Below are 21,426 nucleotides of genomic sequence, written 5' to 3' on the forward strand. Positions count from 1 at the left end.
AAAAAAAAAAAAAAAAAAAAAAAAGCATTAAATCAGATGGGAAATCAAAAGTCAAAACCATAGTTATACAATTAGAGGCTATTTGATCTTTGGGGGAGAGAGAGACTTACGTCTAAAGCCACAAACTCTGGTGCTCTTGGATCTACTGTTAACGCAGCTTTCCCTTTGTATATCGAATGACCAACATAAAATCTAGCTGGCGATCCTTCAGCTATCAATTCGAAACCAAAGAACACAAGTAAACATCAACTACTGAGGAGTTTCACACACGAGCTCCATCTCTAGATATAGAAAAGACTTCTCTTTTTTGGATTCCAAGCTTCCAAGCTTACAAATTTCTCATAACTAAGAGTACCCTTTTGGATTCAAGCTTCCGATTTCCAAATTAAACAAAGCTAAAACCCTAAAGTAACCAAAATTGAGATGACTCACCGTTTTGTGAGGAGTATGAAAGCGAAGAAGAAGAAGAAGAAGAAGAGTCACCGAACCTCTGCTTCTCGAAGTAATCCGTCTGACGGGACTTAACCGAGAGCTCCACCGTCTTCGACGTCGGTTTCAAGGCGACCCCATGCCGTTTCACTCCAACACCGCCGGCAACGAGTACTGAAGACGAAGAGAGAAAGCGAAGATTGGAGCTGGCCGCCGTTGGAGGAGAAGATAAGAGCTGCGACATCGCTTTTTGTTTGTGTTCCTCTCTCTCAGTGTAGTGTCTTCTCTGCGAATTACGAAGAAGACAAAAGGTGCTTCCTTTAACACACTCTCTGTGAGACGACGACGAGACAAAGAAAAGTTATAACTTTTCGTTAATTTGTTTTCTACTCTTAAGTTCTTAAAAATTACAAATAGGCCCCCAAAAGTTATAAATGTAAAGTTTCCTTTTTTATTTTCTGATTCGACCAGGAGTTTTTCGTATAAATAAAGTCTTTCTCTGTTTCTCCTCATCATTTATCAACAACACACTCCTAAAATCCTAATAATAATGTCGAAAAAACGATGCTCGAGGTCTGAATCTCTGTACCACGACGTCATTGAGCACATCATCGAGAGACTTCCTCTGAAACCTCTGGTGAGATTCAAAACTGTATCGAAGCAATGGAAATCAACGATCGAATCACGTAACTTCCACGAAAGAGTTTGGAAGCACCACCGTCGTCAGCAATCAGGAGATACAGATGTGCTCTTCGTGTCCGCGTGTAGTGACCCTCCGCACACAGAACTTTTAAGAACACTAGTGTTGGGTTCATCATCATTGGTCGATATCCCTACCCCTTGGGAGACGCAGAACACACAGTACTTGGTTTCCAGTAATAGCTGTGACGGTCTCGTTTGTCTCTACCATCACACAGAATACGGTTATGTGGTCAACCCAACCACTAGATGGTATCGGGCTCTTCCTCTCAGTCGGTTGCAACAACGCATTATCGACTTGGGAGAAAGTTACTCCAAGCTCGGACACAAAGTCTTTAAGCTTGGATTCGGTAAAGACATATTCACGGGCACTTACAAGGTCGTTTGGCTATACAACTCTTCAGAATTGGGCCTAGAAAACGCTACCACGTGCGAAGTTTTCGACTTTAGCACCGGCTCTTGGAGATATGTCACTCCCGCTTCTCCTTATCGTGTTGTAGGTTCAACCGATCCTGTGTTTGTAGATGGGTCGCTTCATTGGTTCACAGAGTGCGAAGAAACCAAGGTTGTATCTTTCGATCTCCACACCGAAGCTTTTCAAGTCATCTCTAAAGCTCCATTTGCCAATTCCAATCCTTCCGAGATCGTCATGTGCAACCTTGACAACCGCTTGTGCGTATCCCTATCCCACATTGAAATGGACTACCAAGTGATATGGTAGTTCAATTCAAGCAACAAGACTTGGGACAACATTTGTTCCATCGATCTGCATATATGTGCAATGTTCTTTGATGTCTCAACAAGAAGAAGAAGAAGACGAAGAAGTTGTTGTTTAGTGATCATGTGCATCGTCGAGCACTGTTGACATTTGACCCCAAAACCAAGTCAGAGGATCCTATTTTGGAAGGGATTTCTGAAGCTTTTTGGGAAAAGTCCATCCGATTTCCTGTCTGTTATTTCCCTAGTTTGTTCTCTATTCAATAAATTTATCTGCTTATTCTATTTCAATGCATGCACAATGTGACATCTCAATAGTGTGATCTTGTCACTTCCATCCACTATCTGTTATTGTCTCCTCTTCAAGGTATGGTTTTGGTCTCAACTGCATTTGCGAAAGCCAGAATCAAAAGAGAAGGCTCCATCTCCAAGGTTTCCCCTAGAGAAGACTGAGATAAATGAGGCACTGCAGCGCATTCGCTGCCCTGTCCAGCCAATGAAAAGCTGATTATTACAACCATGTCTCCAAGGGGCTCTCAAACTTCTCCTAGCATCATCCAAAAGGATCTATGATTGGTGAAAAAATCTTTTACTTCTTCCAAAGGACATAATCCGTAAGTAAGCAAGACTCTTATTTACACCATTTTTTTAGAAAGTTTCAAGCTCTTTTACTCAGAACAATAACCTTTTTAACCCTTTTTTTTTTCTTGATTGTTTCATCATCTTACATGGTTGAACTCAATTACTTGGCGTGTTTCCTCTGCTTTCTGCTATGGTTTAGAGAGTGTTTTTATATCAGTGTTCATGTTTATAATATCCTATTCATATGTTGCTTCTGATTTGTTTGAAGAATCAGTAAATAATCCATCTCTGTATACTACGTCTTTTCACTCACTCCTCTCTAAGGGCATCTCCAATGGGGGGAGATAAAAAAGAATGCTTAAGTGGGGTTAGGAATAGTTTAATATTAACTTTTGAAAATTGTTTGGTTAAACTTGTTTTAAGAACTGTAAAATTGTATGCCTCCAATGGTAGATCCTAATTTTGGGTTTTTCAAGAAGCAACAAAAAAAACAAAAATGGGATTCTGATGAACAATCCATCACTACATACAACAAACACACAGATCACATACCATAAACAAATGATGTCAAATGATATTCAACAAAACATAAACAATCTATGAATCTCTACAATCCAACAAAAAATTGTATCTCTCAAGGCTTAAGGTTTCTTGTGTTTTCTAGAAAAGCAAGACTGAAACCGAAGAGTGATGCAGAACAGAAATGAGAGGAGCACATAAAACCAATCTATTCATTTTGGCCAAAACCTTCACTTCCATTGTCCGTTTGTTGCAAAACTTTTGAGACTTGTAGTCCCAAAAGCTTGAGTCTTTGATTTTGTCTTGTCACCATATTCTTACTCATCTTCACAAATCTCCACCTGAGGCAAAGATGATCAAGCCAAAGAGCACACACTTTCAGATAGATAATACCTTGAAAATCAATCCTCTGTTTGATTCCAAATCCAGTTTAGACTTTCGCCAAACTTCAGCGTTTCAAAGTAACGTCATGGTAAAAATCCTTCAGCTATACGGTTCTTGTTTCACCACAAAGAGGACACAAAACTCCACCTTGGTTTGAACGTACAAACCAAACTTGATTCCTTTTTTGAGAATCTGAACAAAAGCAGCACTTAAGAATCTTTTAACACCAGCTCAAAAACCTGCAACTTCAATGTCTCTGCATAAATTACAAAATGCAGACCAAAAAATACTCAGCAACTGATCCATACACAAGACTATAATCACCAACACATGATATTTGTGTATATCATGCATATGCAAAGAGAGATTGTACAAATCCAAAGTCTCACTAACACATATTGTACATGTACTTTATTGATACTTTGATTTTTGGCCACAGGATGATACACTACAAATATCACACACAAACATATTCTAATCATTGTCATATGTACAGATTGCACATCGCCAAAGCTCTTGCTTAGCAATTTCTTCCTTTGATTCAACAACCTCTTCCTCGGCAATTTAGGAAAACATGAAAATTCAACAAAGAAAACCCAACATGACTCTCGCACATTTCAAACAAACCAGCCTAAGACTGTACCTCTGTTCAATCACAACCTAGCTACTTTCTTCCTAGAAGAACATTACATTTGGTTACCTTATCTGCATCTTGTAGAACAGGCGTAATCAAGTCGCCATTAACAGCAACAAACACAACAATGTTAATGTTACTATTGTAACTAAAACTCTTCCAATCTTTGCAGCTTGCATTCCACCCACAGGATGTTGAGCCAGAGCCATTTCTGTAAACAAAAGCAATGATTTAAGCTACAATACAACATACAGAACAATGTGTGTCCGTCTATGTTTCATTCAATTCAATCCCACCTTCTCGTATAGTGCATCAAGAGCATCAATGTTCACAGGGTAACCAACACGGAAGGTAGAAACAAAGAGACTCTCAATCATATTCTTCAATACTGCAGATTGAATCATGCAATAGAGGAGGCAAATTGGTGGTCGTGGTAGCTTTTCCCTCCGCCGCCGCAGCAGGAGGAGGAGGTGGTGGTGCCACGGAGGATTTGGACGGAGCAATTCCAGCCGCTGCAGCATAAGGTGTCGTTACGGTCTTCCTCGGACCATCTACGAAAGCCATCACCGGAGTTGTTTGAGCGATCGTAGGAGCAGGAGTTGGTGAACGACGGACAAAGATTGATCGGCGTTGGAGAAGTGGAGAGAGAACATAAGCATTTTTTTCCCTTAGCCAATCGCAGCTTGACAGACACTCAGCCCTGATTGGTAACGTCTGTTATTTATGGTTGTAAGGACTTTGACTTAAAAAATTTAGTTGCAGAGAATTTGGTTGTTGATGCTTTAAACTGTTAAAATCTGATTGTTTACCAATAACTTTTAAATTTGTAGCTGTTATTTTTATTATTATTATAAGTATTAATAATAAATATATATTATGTCAGAAATCTGATTGTTATTGAATGTTTTCTTTTTCTATTGAGTAGTTATATGAGGCTATGAGCAGTCAAAAATCCATTAACCACTAATCAATACATTGTTTGAATGTTATTTTCTTATTAATGATGTATTTCATAAACTTTTTTATAGTATTATTAGTGATGATGATGAAAAAATAAAATTTATTATTAAAATGGATCTTTAAAAAAAGAGAAAAAAAGAGAATAATTAATTTATAAAAATAAAATATATAAAATATTTATATATACTTTTGGATAGCTTTTTAAATATAAAAGGGTGAAAAAAGAAGACTTTAAAAATTATTTAATTTTAAAGTCTGGGTTTTGACGCTTAAAAAAAAGTGAAAACAAAGAAGAGAAAAAGAAAAGTGACTTTTAAAACTTAAACAAAAATAAAACCCAAAAAAATCTGATTGGCAAAAAATTAGCTGTCAAGTCTTTAAACATTTTAAAGTCTTAAAAGTGGGTCACGAATCAAGGGCTCAATCTTTATAGTTTCTAAAATAGTTGGGTTCCATTGTTATTACATTACAAGACATTTTTTATGTTGTTTGTTAGTGTATGCAACTTATAATAATACTCAAACAAGTCACTAGTTATAAGTTACCACACTACATAGCAATTTCATAGATAAAGAAGTTAAACATAATATAAAGTCTATCCAAATCACACCAATCATGTTTCTACCAAAAAAATAAGGAAAAAAATATAAATTAGATTTCAACGAGAAATGAAACTATTTTGTATCTCTCGTAGATCAAAACCAAAAAAAAACATTTTTTTTTTTAAAAACCTTTCAATATCTCAATAAAACGTAAAGAAACGTGGTATATATACACAATGGACCCGTAGAAGTATAAAACCGTCTCTAAGAACTAGGTTAAATACTTAAGCAAGCAACTTGGCTTTAGTTGGCCCGCGGTTTAGCCAGCTTGACAGCCACAATTTACCTCTTTACTACATTATCCATTGAATTTAATAACAAAATTACTAGTTAATATCATTATTTTTTCTATTTTTTTTAGATATATAAAACTTTATATTTTTTTCATCTATCTGTAAAACTCTATATTGTTTTCAATGCACAATGTGATATCTCAATAAAAATTTGCTTTTTGGGACCACTTCTCACATGCGTATTAGCTCTCGCCTTGTATTAGATTCCGAGGCATCCACAGCTCTGTTAAGAAGAAAAAGATTTGTGCTATTAGATTAATTACTTGTTTAACAAGCCAGGTGTGAAAACAATATATATAGCCTAGCAAAGACAAGAACTCACAAATTGACATGGTAATTTAAGTGGCTGCATAGGTGACGTTAAGTGGATTAGGATCTTAAGATCATTTGCCTCGGTGATACTCAATAAATTGAGTTCTCTAATTTTGTTTATTAATATTTTAATGTTATCATATAATTCAATTAAATTTTATTTTATTTTTTGAAAACAAACCTATCAAATTATGACAAATAGATATGAGAGAGTGTAAAAGTATCTTAAACGAGACACTATTTTTCTCTCTCTTCAGTTTTTTATTTGTTTTTTATTTTTTATTTAATAGATTCTCATCCTCATCTCACCAATGGGAATGCCTTAAGTGACAGCAACATTGGCTCGAACGTGTGGAGCCACAATGGCCTTGAATGAAGAAAGTATATCAGGCAAAGCACATCAAATGGTTCAAACAGATCAAGCAGAATAGAAGTATATCAAATATTTGGTTGTTCAAGTGCAGATCAAGGGTGAATAGCATCAAAAAAGCTGTAGACCAGATCTGCATGTATTTCTCCTGCATTTATCACAAAAAAACAAAAAAATATAAACTGCATCCAGTTCATCTGCAATAACTTTTAAAAGTAACAAAAATTCTTGAATGGTAACTTAGTCGTAGAAAGACTACATTAACGGTCGTAGAAAGACTACATTAACGGGTGATCTGCTATTTTTATGTCTTTCCATTCAAAGCCTATAGCTAATAACGATAAGAAGAAGCTGCCAAAATTCGAAAACGCTATTGCATTTCGAATATTTTGCAAAATGCTGCCATTTCAAAGAACCATTTTTCTTTTTAATTTCTTTGTCCAATTTCTTTTTTCGACTCTATATATATATATATTACTTTGGCGGAGTTTTTAATGGGTTGGTTGTTTTTTTTTTGGACTTTCGTATTTAATTTTCAACCCAAAGCTACATATGGGAATTTCTAGTTTTTGTTTTTCTTTGCCCTTTAAACATATATGTGGATAATTTTTACCTTTTTTTTTTTTGAACAACTGTGGATAATTCTTACCATAATGCGCTGTTTGTATGCACAAAGAGATCTACTAAGAAATAAGAGCTGGTGGTATGTTTTGCACCCAAAAAAAACACATGAAAAAGAAAAAAAGAAAAAGAGCTGGTGGTATCAATGAAAGAAGATTATTCAAAACTTAACGGTTGAGCATCCAGTTGTGGTTTCATCACAACCAGTTCCAGCTTCTACGTACTGCTCAAAATGTGGTCAATATCGATGAGTGCAAGGATAATCTAAAGTGAAAAGAATGATTTAGGAGACCTATAAACATAAATGAAAATAATATTATATAATATGAGAAGGTTTTTTTCAACTTCTTCTAATAACATGACATTTGGGTTCTTATGTAGCTGACACATATCCTCATTCTCAATTTAATTCAAAACTATGGGTTAAAGAAACTTAAATAGATCCATCTCAATTTTCTAGCCAACAAAACATAAACTCATTTCAATTTTATTTCAAAACTATGGAGCAAAGAAACCAAAAAAAAGGCCCGTTCTCTAGCCAACATGACTAAATATATTTTATTTCTTGTCCACGCCTCTCTGCCTCTACGAACTTGACATCATTTCGTAGCATCAACTACATAATCTAAGAAGGTATTAATGTTTTACTTATGGTTGGTTGTCTCTCATTTCTCACATCATCATCAATTCTATCACCTGCTTTATTCCTCTTTCATGACTTAATTGGTTAAAAATCACATTATTTATTATATAAGTACTCATATTTATCTTCCTCTACTAAATCTTTAATTATTTTTGGTTGGTATTAATTAATATTATTTCATAGCAAGATTCTATTTAGTTTACTTTGGTAAAAACAAAAAAAATCGTTTTACAAGAGTATATTTTGTCTAATTTAATTTATACGATTTGTAAATTCCTCACTATTGTTCCTTTAAATTTCTTTACTCTTCGTCTACCAAATCTTTAATTATTTTTGGTTATTTAATTTAGTATCATTTCATAGCAAAAATCTCTATAGTTTTTACAAAATATATTTATTCTATATAAATTTGTCACTTATTTTTTTATCACAACCGGAACTTTATTACTTAACTATTTTTATCGGTTTCACATGTCAATATTTATTATATATTAAACTATAATAAAATAAAGTTGAGAGAAATTGTCATTTGGCACCCCTCTATTTTTTTTAACATGTGTCATTTTTTCAATTTTATTGAAATAAAAGACACATTATTGCTAATCTAAAACTAAATTGTCTACACACATTTTTTTAATTTGGGACATTTTATTTGTTCAGTTTCTTTAGATTACGTTAATTCTCTCAATCAATTTCATTTATGACATTATGCATGGACGTTTTCTTTTGTTCAAACTGTTCATGTTGCAATAATGCATATGACCAAATTAATTACAATTAATATGCTTTATAACTGTATTTATTGTCATGAATGTGATTACTCAGAATAATATGTCAATGGAATTCCTTACAAACTTCAAACAATGTTTAGTATTATATAAGATCCAATGATCACATGACTAATAATGAAGAAAACAATCACTCACTATATGTCTTTCTTTTCCCCATCATTTTCCATGGTATTTTTTTAAAATATTTTTTCTTATGAAGTTTTTTTTTTAAAACATGATGTCTTGCAATATGATGATTAACATATTAATTTCTCTAAGACTATTTGAAGAAATCGTTTACAAAGCCATGTGAATGTTTTTTTTTTTTGGTATCAGTGTCTTGTCAATATTTATTAGCCTCTTTCAAGGATTATGTTTTATGATAGTTATGATTTAATGTTTTTGCATTGTTTTGTAATGTGATTTTTTAAACTTTCAAACTATAGTTGGAAGTCTTAAGTGATGAAGATGGGCCTAATGCTTGAGTCCTAAAACACAATCTTTTTGGCTTTGAACATTCACTCATAATATTATAGTTGTAAGTCCCTTAGATTTCTCCTCTTAAATCCTTTGATCTACAACTACAATATATTTCTAAGTTTATGTTTTGTAAATTTGCTTTGTTTTCCATTTTTAAAAGTTCTTTATCCCATTACCAATTTTTTTTTTACTTTGCATATTGATAAAAAGATTGAGCCTAAATTTACCGTGTAATGCATATAAACATGATCAAAAGATCACATATTTCTTTATTGTCTCTTTGGAATCACTCCCAAGCTTTACAACATCCTTTCGCATCACGGAAAAACATTACAGAGACCTATTGTAAAATATTTAATATATGTATATATATACATATTGTAACCTCAATACTTTCATCATAGACATATGTCAATCATTAAAAGTGGTATAAATTATAGTAGATTACCCTGTACAAAAGCAAAACTACTTTTATATCGCATTGGTATTGTTTGAGTTGTCAATCATACCTCATGTCTATTTTCCTATAACCCTTACTCCATCTGTCATTATGCTGTAAAAAGCTTACACTATTTACAATGGTTATCTATATTTTTTTAGTTTGAATTTTATATTTTACATTTAGGGTATAATTTTTAAGAGATATGGTTTAGTATTTAGAGTATAAGATTAAAAGCAAGATGCTATTTTAGTATTTTTAGAATTTAGAAATGATTTGCTAAATTTAAAACCAAAACTTATTTTTATGCAATATGTGAAAATTGTCCTTCTTTTAACACACTTCATAATTATAAACTTATAAATATATATATTTAAATTGTTTTCAAGGCATATATAAATAATATCATGAACATTTCATATATAGTTTAATGAAATTTTATTTTACATAGGAATATTTAATTTTATGGTGGGTAATTTTCTAGTATTATATACTGAGAGATAATGTTAGGTTTCCTAAATTACAAATATTGTGTAATCTATTAGATCTTCCTTTCCTTAATTTTCTATATATTTTTTTTGTTTTTTGTTTTTCCATAATTTTGAGCTTTGCGTTCTCCATCTCTCAATAGGTTTCTCCTATTTACCTTGTCAGAGTATTATTTATAAGTGCGTATGTGACTATAAAAAGCAACGGCGACTGGAATGGTGTCGAAAAACGCTGCTCGAGGATGGAATCGCTGCCCCACCATGTCGTAGAGGGCATACTCGAGAGACTAGCGGTGAAACATCTACTGAGGTTCAAGGTTGTATCGAAGCAATGGAAATCAACGATGGAATCACGATTCTTCCAAGGAAGACAGTTGAAGCGGCGACAGAAATCTGGAGATCCAGATGTTCTCATGGTGTCCGAGCCCCCGGACACAGAACTTTTAAGAACTCTAGTGTTGGGTTCATCATCACTGGTCAAAATCCCTACCCCTTGGGGGACGCTCTTGGTTTCCGGTAATAGCTGCGACGGTCTCGTTTGTCTCTACCATCCCACAGAATCCTGTTTTGTGGTCAACCCCACCACTAGATGGTATTGACCTCTTCCTCTCTGTGGATTACAACAACGCATTATCGACTTAGGAGAAAGTTACTTCAAGCTTGGACACAAACTCTTTAATCTTGGATTCGGTAAAGACATAATCACGGGCACATACAAAGCAGTTTGGCTGTACAACTCTTCGGAGATAGGCCTAAAAAACGCTACCACATGCGAAGTTTTCGACTTTAGCACCAGCTCTTGGAGGTATGTCACTCCCGCTTGTCCTTATCGTGTTGTAGGTTCAAATAATCCTGTGTTAGGTTCAATTGATCCTGTGTTTGTAGATGGGTCGCTTCATTGGTTCACAGAGTGCGAAGAAACCAAAGTTGTATCTTTCGATCTCCACACCGAAGCTTTTCAAGTCATCTCTAAAGCTCCCTTTGCCAATTCCAATCCTTGCGAGATCGTCATGTGCAACCTTGACAACCGCTTGTGCGTATCCCTATACCAGATTAATAAGGCCTACCAAGTGATATGGTCGTTCAGTTCAAGCAACAAGACTTGGGACAAAAGTTGTTCCATAGATCTGCATATATGTGCAATGTTCTTTGATGTCTCAACAGGATGGGTGCTCCATCCACTAGCACTTTTGGATAGAGAGAACAAGAATAAGAAGAAGTTGCTGTTTAGTGATCATGTGTCTCTTCGAACACTGACACTTGACCCCAAAACCAAATCAGAGGATCCGGTTACTGAAGGGATTTCTGAAGCTTTTTGGGAATATTCCTTCCGATTTCCTGTCTGTTCAATAAACTTTGCTTATTGTCAATGCATAAATGTGATCTTATTGCTTCTTCCATCAACTCTGTGTTATTTTCCTTAGTTTGCTCTCTATTCCATAAATTTGATTATTGTCAATGCGTAATGTGATATTTGTAAGGACACACGAGACAAGACAAGTAGCTAATGAAAATGTGTATAAAGTATTTTGCGTTTCTCATTTTTTCCACAAAAAAGGAACCTGAATCCTATTAAGAATAATATAATCCGAACATTATATATGCAGTATTTGTTACAAAACACCGTTCATAGAAAAACAATTTGCTTTAAGCTTTCTCTCCTCTCATTATATTGTTTCCTTGATCAACAAGCTAAAATAGAGCAAAAGCTTCGTCTGTTTTGTTGGAAGGTGGAAAAATGGTATTGTTGTAATCAGCATGCTTTACCGTGTTTGCAACCAAGCACTCCTGCTTCCATGGTGAGTTTCCGGACCATCATTCCCGGTTTAGGTCGAATTGCAAACTTGTTTGGAATCGGGTTATGCAGTTTAGCGCTCCACGCATTTGCTTTTCCTGACTGCACAAAGTAAGCTCCGTTGAGGAAGTAATCTCCTTCTGATTGCCAGTTCCATGACTTCCATTCAACGAATGGCGTGTACTCTCTCTTTGTTATCTGTTTGGCTTGTTCGTTAGGAGGAGCAATGAAACGGTTTCCTTGACTAATGATTGTAGGGTCCATGTTTCCACCAATTGCATACATTTCCCAATGTGTGTAGTCATTGTTCACCACATGGATCGTTCCGAATCTGCAACGAGGCATTCTCTGTTCCAATCTCTTACCGAAGTGGTTAAACGCAACCGTTATCTGCATTTTCTTGTCTATCACGTGTTCGTCCCTCGCCCCAAACAGCATCACCTGTTCATTTGCAAGATTAGGAGGCCTTTTTATATTCTATTGAATCTAGTGATATACCTTGAATGTTTCAAACGCAACTAGACATGGTATTTGTGTTTTGCATGAGTAATAAAACAGAGTATTTGTTTTTTTTTACCTCTTGGTGGTCGGTGAAATGACTATTGGAGATAGTTACGGCGGTGGAGCCGTCAATTGCATCGATCATACCATCTTCACATCTTGTCATTGAGACATGATCGATCCAAATATTCGTTGCTCCAAACAAGCTGATTCCATCACCATCACTTTTTGTCCTAAGCCCTATGTGCTGCTCTGAGTCTCTGATCAACCCACCGTTACCAGTAACGATGTGCTTGACGTAAATATTGTGTATGATCACATTATTCACAAATTGCAGCGTTAGTCCAGCCCCTTCCATGATGTAAACCCTCGCTCCTCTTCCATCGATTGTTTTGTCGCTCGTTATCATCAATTCTTGTTGCAGTTTTATGATCATGCTTCTTGCAAATATGATCCAAAGGGGTCCGTCTCTAGTTACTGCATACCTTAACGTTCCTGGTTTAGGGTTGATAAGATCGTTGTCAGACGCGTCGGTGACAACGTAGATCGGTCCGTCTTTTCCTCCGGTGGTTTTCCGGCCGAATCCGAGAGCACAATCCGCTAGTTTCTTCCGGTTATTTGCCCAGTTACGGTCGCATCGCCAGCATTTGTCTATGGGGTTATAAGCTACGCATTTTCCGCCGTGTTTTTGCAATTTTCGACGACTTCTGACCTGTGTAAGCTCTCTCCTTGTATCGTTTATTGATTCCGTGGCATCCACAGCTCTGTTTAGAAGAAGAAGATTGTTTTTATTAGATTACTTGTTTGAGAAGCCAAGTTAAAAAAAATATGACCTAAGGAAGACGAGAACTCACAAATTGACATGGTAATTAAAGTGGTTGGTGACGTTAAGTGGATTAGGATCGTAAGAGCCAAATGTTTGTTTCAATGCATCGCTTTTACGTTGCATCCAGTAGCTATCAAAGACAGCCACATGCGCTCCAACCTGTGGAGCCACTATAGCTAATAACGATAAAAAGAAGCCGCCAAGAGTCAAAAACGCTGCTGCCATTTCGAATATTTTGTAAATGCTGCGATCAAAGCCGTTGAGATTTTTTATTTTGTTTTTTGTTTTTTTATCTCCCGGCAGAACCTCAAGCGGATGTTGTGGTTTCAGATAATTGGCCTGCCGGGATTAAAAGATTTCAGATATGAATCACGGATTTGCTTTAATAACAAGAGGGACTGGAGAGAGAGAGAAGAGTCAATGGAGGATTAAGAATAAACAGAGATTAGCCAACCATTAATTTTAAATCTCTATGGTCGTCATTTCTCCTAAACTCCAATTATAGCTTTTTATATCTTTGTTTCATCCTTCTATTCTGGAATATTTTCAGTTATTTTTGCCTTGACCTGATATTATTTTTAGTGAGATATAAATTACCCAATTTGAGGTAACTATTTTTGCTTTTGCTAACCATACATAGGTTTACATAATCAATACAGAGTTTAAAAATATTGAAAAGAAATAATTTGGGTTTCAGTTCAGAATTTTTTTTTTACTGTATGGATCAGTTATTAGAAAAAAAATTGTGCTTATTAAATTATATCAATAATTTCACTAATTTATTGGTCTTCAGTACAGCTACCCCATTGCGGTCAGAAGCTAACTAATGGCGGGACTCTCTGTTCCCTTAAAAGAATTTGGAGAAGACATAAATGAACAAATTTTATTTTGGAGTACTGATTTCTGAAACTGTTCATACATCAAATTGATAAAAAAAGAATCCAAAATGTTATCTGTGTGAATATGGTCCGTGATCAATAATAACACAGATCTAAAATTCACCCACTTATATGCAAATTGCAAAAGGCAACCATAAATAAAATCTTGACCCATATGATACAAATCTCGTTATGTACTAGCTATAGCACTATGAGTCTTGATCACACATTTCACCAGAAAGAAACAACACCATAAATGTTTCAAGAAACACACAAACCCTAGTAATTACCCCAAAAGACTGTAACTGTTAAAACCTCTTTCACCGGAAGAAAGCAGATTCAGAGCTGAAAATAAACAAGAACAATGAAACAAGAAAGGTTCAAGAAGAACATTAACGCCGTCGTTTTATGTTTGTTCTCCTTCTTCTTCCTCTGTTCCACGTCGGATTTGCTCCTCCCACGTTCACCGTTAGCGATACTCACCGGCGGGAGGTGGGATCTCCTGCAGCCGAGTGTAGGTATATCCGCAATGCACATGCAGCTTCTACACAACAACAAAGTCGTCATCTTCGACCGTACCGACTACGGCCCTTCGAATCTCACTCTCCCTCCTCATCTCTGCCAAAACGCCACCGTTTTCGACTGCTCTGCTCATTCTATACTCTACGACGTCGCTTCGAACACTTTTCGCCCACTCACACTTCGGTACGACACGTGGTGCTCCTCCGGTTCTTTAAACGCTTCCGGTTCTTTAATCCAAACCGGTGGTTACGGCTCCGGCGAAAGAACTGTACGTGTCTTCACACCTTGCGACGGAGTTGGAAGCCTCTCGTGTGATTGGGTTGAGAACAGAGCGTATCTCTCCTCTCGCCGGTGGTATTCAACCAATCAGATTCTTCCCGATGGTCGGATCATCATCGTCGGCGGCAGAAGAGCCTTCACCTACGAGTTTTACCCCAAGAATCCGGGCAAATCCGTCTTCAATCTCAGATTCTTGGCCGAGACGAGAGATCCGAATGAAGAGAACAATCTTTATCCGTTTCTTCATCTCCTCCCCGACGGCAACCTCTTCATCTTCGCTAATCGGAGATCGATTCTGTTCGATTTCGTCAACCACCGGATCATCAAGGAGTTTCCGGTGATTCCCGGCGGCGATAAACGTAATTACCCAAGCACTGGCTCCTCCGTGCTCCTCCCTCTCTTACTCACCGGAGAAAGTAACCGATCGAAGATTGCGGCTGAGGTTATGGTATGCGGCGGTGCTCCCCCGGGAGCGTTCTTTAAAGCGGCGAGGACGATCCCTAAAATCTTCGTCGGAGGATCTCGCTCGTGCGGGAGATTGAAAGTGACCGACCCGAATCCGAGATGGATCATGGAGCAGATGCCATCGCCACGTGTCATGGGCGATATGTTGCTGTTACCAAACGGTGACGTTTTGATCATTAACGGTGCGGCTAACGGAACCGCTGGTTGGGAGGACGCTACGAACGCTGTTCTCAACCCGGTTTTGTATTTACCCGACGAGCCTGACCCGACCCGAAGATTCGAAATTCTCGCCCCGACTCGAATCCCTAGAATGTACCATTCCGCGTCTCTCCTTCTTTCCGACGGCAGAGTCTTAGTCGGAGGAAGCAATCCTCACCGGAATTACAATTTCACGGCGAGTCCGTACCCGACGGAGCTCAGCCTCGAGGCTTACCTCCCGCGTTACCTCGATCCGCAGTACGTGCGCGTGAGGCCGACGATTATCACGGTAGAGCTAGCCGGAAAAATGTTGAACGGTCAGGGTTTTGCGGTCACGTTCGTGATTCCGGCGTTCGGGATGTTCGACGGAGGAGTGTCGGTGCGGCTAGTGGCGCCGTCGTTCAGCACTCACTCGACGGCGATGAACCAGAGGATGTTGGTGTTGCGTGTGAGGCGCGTGAGTCAGTTATCTGTTTTCGCGTATAAAGCTGACGTGGAAGGACCAACGAACTCCTACGTGGCACCGCCTGGGTATTATATGATGTTCGTGGTTCACCGTGGAATCCCGAGTGTAGCGGTTTGGGTTAAGATTTAACGTGAGCCTCTGATACGTTGGACTCTGCTGCTTTTGACTCTATGTTTTCTTTTCTTCATGATTTTCATAGTTTTACTTTTTACGTAGATAGATTCATTAGTTTTTGATTTTTTTACCAACCGTAGTAAAACGTTTTGTTTAGTGACAGTGCTGAATTCAAACAAGACTCGGATGGTAAGCTATATTAAATGTTTACAGTCTTGAGTATTTATCAATGGTGAGAATATAGCAAATTTGAGACAAGACAATATCGAAAAAGCATTCTTCGGGTGTGGAATCGTTCACTAACGACGACGTCGTTGAGCTTATGATGGAGACGCTAGCCGTGGAATCTTATTAGGTTCAAAATGCGTATCCAAGCAACAATGGAAATTCGAATATAATACTTCCAAGAAAGACGATTGAGCTATGCTCAGTAAACAACATACATAAGCACGTCAGTTTTCAAGTCATCAGTTTCGGTTAAGATCATCCCGACTCCGTTGATAGTGAATCGCGTATGTGGTTTCACGTTGCCTTTGCTTGGATTCATCAAAGACAAATTCAATTGGCTCTTTGGAAATAGGTCTAGCTAGTACATGTGAAGTTTTCGATTTTAGCACCAACGTTTGGAAGTAGTCCGTATATCTATTACCCCCTTCCTCTCTTTGCCCGGATCATTGCTTTACATGATTATGTGTACGTATATATAATATATTGGTCGCTTCTTTGGTTTACAGAAGGTATAAACGAAACCAAAGCTCTATCTGTAGATCTTATATACTTCATAGTTCACACCAAGACTTTATTGCAGATCGATCTCAGTACGAATTCGGGCTTGATCGATCAGTCTTTATTGAAGCATGCAGTAGGATTGTTTTGAAACAGATAATATGCGATCAAAAAGCTTAGAATAGGAAAAAGAGGGGACCTTATTATTTTCAGCAACATTAACTGAGTTTCCTTGGCAAAACATAATAAATATGGCTCAGATTAGCATATTTTTTTCTTATTTATTGACCCCAAATTAAATGTAATAGTGACGACTCTCCATCCTACACAATTTATTTAGTCCTTTCTTTTAGCTCGTTGAGTTGGTGACTTTTAGTTTTAGATTATAAGATTAATATTTTGCGTCAAACAATGAGTACACTATAGTCTCTATGTTCATATACATGGATTGTTTATAATTATGTTATCATTGTTGTTAGTACTTACAGTAGAACCTCTATAAATTAATAAGGTCGGGACCATGAAATTTTTTATTAATTTATAAAGGTCGATAAATAAAAAATTGCTGCTACTATTTTTTAAGGTAACGATGAAGTTGAAAAAGATATGACGATACCTTTAGAACCAGTTACACATAAGAAAGCAATTATCGCCTCAAGAACTCTCTACAATTTTTGGATGCGATTTGAGAAGACAACACTATAAGTTTTTGATGCAGTCAGAAAGATTAGAGATGCTCTCCAACAAGAATGCAAATTCAAGAACAAACAAACAAAAATGTATTCATATTTCACTAAATATTTTTAGATATATATATATATATACTAGTTTATTTGATTATTAATTTATGATATTGATGGGACCATATTTTTACATGAGATTTTTAAAAAAAATATTAATTTATTATTTTATCGAATAATGTCCATAATTACATTAGTCCCAATTTGGGACCGGAAAAATTTATTAATTTATAGAAGTTATTAATTTACCGAGTATTAATTTATAAAGATTCTACTATATATCTTGTCTATCATATGTCGATAGCATGAATTCAGCATAATACTCGTGTTTCCTTTTTGGAGTTTTGACCGGACAAGATAAACCGATTTAAGTCCAATCAAAGATTCCAATTTATCACGGGTCGCCCTAATTTTCTCTCTAGCAGCCGCCAAGGAAAAAAAAAATCTCAGATCTGAGGTCGGACTGCGGTGGCTTCTATAGCACCGGCTCCGGCCTCCGGTTTCTCTTCAGCTTTAGTTTCGTTTTGCTTCCTTGTTTTTCTTTTGATGGGGTTTTGATTGGAGTTTTGTCTTTCTGGGCTTGGTTGAGAGTTAAAATCAAGATGTATTTGCAGTGGTTAGGCTCGCTTTTGTGTAGTCTACAGCTTGCAACAGCCTCCTGATTTTCCCTTGGTGGCCATCGTTTCACGCCATTCACGAAGTTCGCAATGGTTCGGGTTCGTGTTCTGCATTTGTGGCTTCGTATCTGGTGATGGTGGCTTGGGGGCTTAACCACGCTTTGGACTCCTCCTCTCCGTTTATCTAGGTAAAATCGTTTTAATTTCAAGTGTAGGCTGCGGCAGTTTCAGTGATGTTTGTCGATTAGCATTTCATCTTCTACCACGGTTCGGGAGTTTGATCATGCAAGGTCCTTCCGGTTCTAGAAGACTAGCTTTCGTATTCTCCTGGCTGTTTTGGATACTTTGTTGGTTTTCCCCTTTACAAGGTGACTTTGATCTTTTGTTTGATAGTGGAGATGTTTAGGCCTGCTAACTCTTTGGAGATTCTCTGATTCACTGGTTCAGTCTGGTTCGATCTTTTACCCTTCTTGATCTTTCAAGATTGGTGTTACCCAACTTGGATATTTCGCTCTTCGACTCTGCAATTTAGATCTGATCGAGATCTAGTCCTTTGGTGTGGCTTCTATCTAGGTGGTTATCTGTCGCCTTGAGTTCGACATCCCCATATCCGGAAGAAAGTGCGTGGAACTTGAAGTAGTTCTTCTTGCCGGGTTATGAAGCACAGTTTTAGGAGTTCTGTTACGGTTTCATTTAGGCAGTTTGGCTTCTCAAGAGGAGGTTTTGAGTGTCGATGGTTGGCCGAGGGCATCTTCGATACGTTCTATCAAAGAATCTCTGGAGTCCTGGTTTCCTTGGTTGGTTCGATATGTCTCCATCTTATCAGTTTCATGTGATCTTTGTCCTGTATTTGTTAGGGGTTTCCTCTGGTGTCATTGTAGCATTTAGCATGTTTGTTGCTTCCCTTTCATAGGGTTTTAGATTCTAGAGATATCTCCTTTTTCTTTCAGGTTTAGACTCAGGGGATATATCTTTCATCCGCCTGCATAAGTATATATTTCACAAGGTTTCACTTTGGCAATATTAATAACAACCGATGACAAAAAAAAAAAAAAGTCCAATCAAATATGAAAATTTTATTTTATAATTATATATTTTTCCGTATTTTGATATATTGTTGGTAAACCAAAACTTAAAACGGAATAAAATATCGAATTTGCATTCACATAAAACTCGGTTGAAAAAGGAAAAAAAGTGAATGAGTTTGATGAACGCACTAAATACTAACACATGCGACGCATGATAATTATTCTATACATAAACTAAAGGAAATTGAAACATGTGAATAAAAGAAGAACATAGCATTCTTAACCACAAATCCTATATAGGGTTTATACAAATTAATATTTACCTAAAAAGTAGAACTTCTAGTTAATTAATTAACATACGTAATAAACAAAGAGGGTTGTTAATAAATGTGATCGCTTGTGACACCAACTACATATTTACTCAACCTTATACGTCACACACGAGAGGACATGACTTGCAAACTCGTTAGTACACTCTTCAGATCTTCATTAGCAGAAATTTATTATTTTATTTTCTTTCTCTAAATATTTCTCCAATTTATTTCCCCCTAATCTTCTTCTTTACAAGTGATAAGCCTTTACTCAGGTGTTTGATGATCTAGATCTAGTATAAGCTAAGGCATGAAGATGAAGTTGTGGTCCTCCATAAATACAGTATACATCTTAGATATTTATACCGATCGATTTCAAAAGTCGTGTAGATTACGGAGATACGTATTGCGTACATTGCATGCAGATTTTGTGAGCACAATGATCACGAACTACTAAAAGTCTAATGATTCAATATGATATATATATATATATATATATATATAACCAAAGTAGCTTTACTTACATACCCAAAAGAAGAAGAAGAAAAATACGTCTGGTCATACATTTATTACAACAAGGCTGATATATATATATAACTTCCAAATATATAAAACACAACAAAGAGCAGAAATATATATATATATATATATATATATATAAAATCGATGGATCAGCTGATAGCGAAATGAGTTTATGTATATAAATAAAACCAAACCAGCTAGGAAATAAAATTAGAACCCTAAATAGCTAAGATAACGATAGCTAAATAATAATTATATATAGATCATATTAAAATAACGTTATTTCTTAAATCATGGAACGATCTTAGTGATGATGTCGTTATTAGCGGACAGATCAACATTGTTCAGATTGTTGCTCTTTTCGTTGTCGTTGTATTCGAGGTTAATGTTGCTATTATTGTTCTTCTTGGAGAAATGTAGCTTGTTGTTGTGCATCCAAACCTTAAGGACTCTTCTCTTTACTCCAATCTCTTCACAAAACCTTTGAACAACACAATCTTCTTGCCTTTGTATCTTCCAGCCAACTTTCTCAGCAAAATTCAGCATCTTCTCCTTCTGTTCCGGCGTGAACTTCGTCCTAAACCTCTTCTTCTGGTTGTATGGCGGGTGTGGTAGCGATCTAGATGCGGTGGTTATGCCATCTTCCTCCATAAAGTCCTCGGACTCGGAGTTGTTATGCATGTACCGGTAGTTAGAAACTCCAATTGGCATGATCATTTGGTGCGGCATGGCTGATCTGATCTTATGGTGGTTGAGCATGAGTTTTCTCGGTGGAGGCGGTTGGTGGTAAGGAGACATGTCTGTGGCTGCAGGTTCGCCTTCCACTTCTTTTCTATGGAAGTTTCTGTGGCAATTGCAAGCTGAGCAAGTAAGAGTTTCAATGGAGCCATCTTCACCACTTGGCATAAACTCTCCACACCCATCAGTAGCATTGCCTCCCATAGCTGCTGCATGGTTCTTGAGACACTCCTTGTACTTTATCATAGGCTTCTTGATGATGGCGTTGTAACTCACATGATGAGGATCTTGTTGATGATGATGATGATCATAGTTGTTGACATGACCATTGCCATGTAGCGGCATTTGTGGTGGTTGAGTAGTAGTGTTGTTGTGAGTTGGAGGAGCAGAATTAGGAGCATGAAGCTCATGATGATGATGAATCATATGACCATGACTACCATTACCACCACCACCAAATGTAGTGTTTAATGGGATGGGCATATCATGATCTTCTTGACTTGCAATTTCCATCTTGTTTTTAATTGGGTCTTCTTCAAAAACCTTTTTGCTTTTCTTTTTTTTCTGCAATCTGTTTCTTGGTTTGGAGACAGAGAAACTAGCAAAGAAGAAAACAAGACAATTGGTGGCAAATTATTAGTGACTAAGACCAAAATGATTAAACTATGAAAGGTGTGGACACTTGCTTGATTAAAGTCTTAAGGAGTTTCTACTTTTTTTAGAAACAACTCACGGAAAGCAATTTAAATTATCTTACT

At 36.7% G+C, this 21,426-nt stretch overlaps 4 protein-coding genes and 2 pseudogenes across 4 annotated transcripts in view; 3 read left to right on the forward strand and 3 right to left on the reverse strand.

The window, feature by feature from the left end:
* The window catches only part of LOC104773176 (single-stranded DNA-binding protein WHY1, chloroplastic), a 2,054-nt gene extending 1,294 nt beyond the window's left edge, over nucleotides 1-760 (reverse strand). The window contains exons 1-2 of the mRNA XM_010497756.2: nucleotides 433-760; nucleotides 111-211 (exon numbers count right to left, since the gene is read on the reverse strand). Of these exons, the coding sequence (XP_010496058.1) occupies nucleotides 111-211; nucleotides 433-673 (342 nt within the window). The 5' untranslated portion in view covers nucleotides 674-760. The remainder of the gene's footprint in view (nucleotides 1-110; nucleotides 212-432) is intronic.
* LOC104778718 lies at nucleotides 980-1,993 on the forward strand (annotated as a pseudogene).
* LOC104778719 lies at nucleotides 6,494-11,387 on the forward strand (annotated as a pseudogene).
* On the reverse strand, nucleotides 11,448-13,289 carry LOC104773181 (probable pectate lyase 3). The gene is made up of 3 exons (XM_010497761.2): nucleotides 13,093-13,289; nucleotides 12,315-13,002; nucleotides 11,448-12,178 (listed from the first exon to the last, which is right to left on the reverse strand). Exons 1-3 carry the CDS (start codon nucleotides 13,287-13,289, stop codon nucleotides 11,696-11,698), a joined length of 1,368 nt encoding a protein of 455 aa, XP_010496063.1. The 3' UTR covers nucleotides 11,448-11,695.
* On the forward strand, nucleotides 14,038-16,146 carry LOC104773190 (aldehyde oxidase GLOX-like). Its single transcript, XM_010497769.2, has one exon. It carries the CDS (start codon nucleotides 14,307-14,309, stop codon nucleotides 15,999-16,001), a length of 1,695 nt encoding a protein of 564 aa, XP_010496071.1. The 5' UTR covers nucleotides 14,038-14,306; the 3' UTR covers nucleotides 16,002-16,146.
* LOC104773199 (zinc-finger homeodomain protein 4-like) overlaps nucleotides 20,013-21,426 on the reverse strand; it is a 2,414-nt gene continuing 1,000 nt past the window's right edge. Inside the window, exon 2 of the mRNA XM_010497777.2 lies at nucleotides 20,013-21,266. Within this exon, the coding sequence (XP_010496079.1) occupies nucleotides 20,222-21,181 (960 nt within the window). The 5' untranslated portion in view covers nucleotides 21,182-21,266 and the 3' untranslated portion in view covers nucleotides 20,013-20,221. The remainder of the gene's footprint in view (nucleotides 21,267-21,426) is intronic.

The sequence above is a fragment of the Camelina sativa genome, chromosome 3 (genome assembly GCF_000633955.1).
Source record: "Camelina sativa cultivar DH55 chromosome 3, Cs, whole genome shotgun sequence".
NCBI lineage: Eukaryota > Viridiplantae > Streptophyta > Magnoliopsida > Brassicales > Brassicaceae > Camelina > Camelina sativa.

Excerpts from the sequence above, each read along its gene's own strand:
- LOC104773181 (XM_010497761.2), bottom strand. The coding sequence starts at position 13,289 with ATGGCAGCAGCGTTTTTGACTCTTGGCGGCTTCTTTTTATCGTTATTA. Across the intron at positions 13,003-13,092 it reads TTTAATTACCATGTCAATTT|AGCTGTGGATGCCACGGAAT; the intron begins GTGAGTTCTCGT and ends TCTTCTAAACAG. Across the intron at positions 12,179-12,314 it reads ATTTCACCGACCACCAAGAG|GTGATGCTGTTTGGGGCGAG; the intron begins GTAAAAAAAAAC and ends GCAAATGAACAG.
- LOC104773190 (XM_010497769.2), top strand. The coding sequence starts at position 14,307 with ATGAAACAAGAAAGGTTCAAGAAGAACATTAACGCCGTCGTTTTATGT.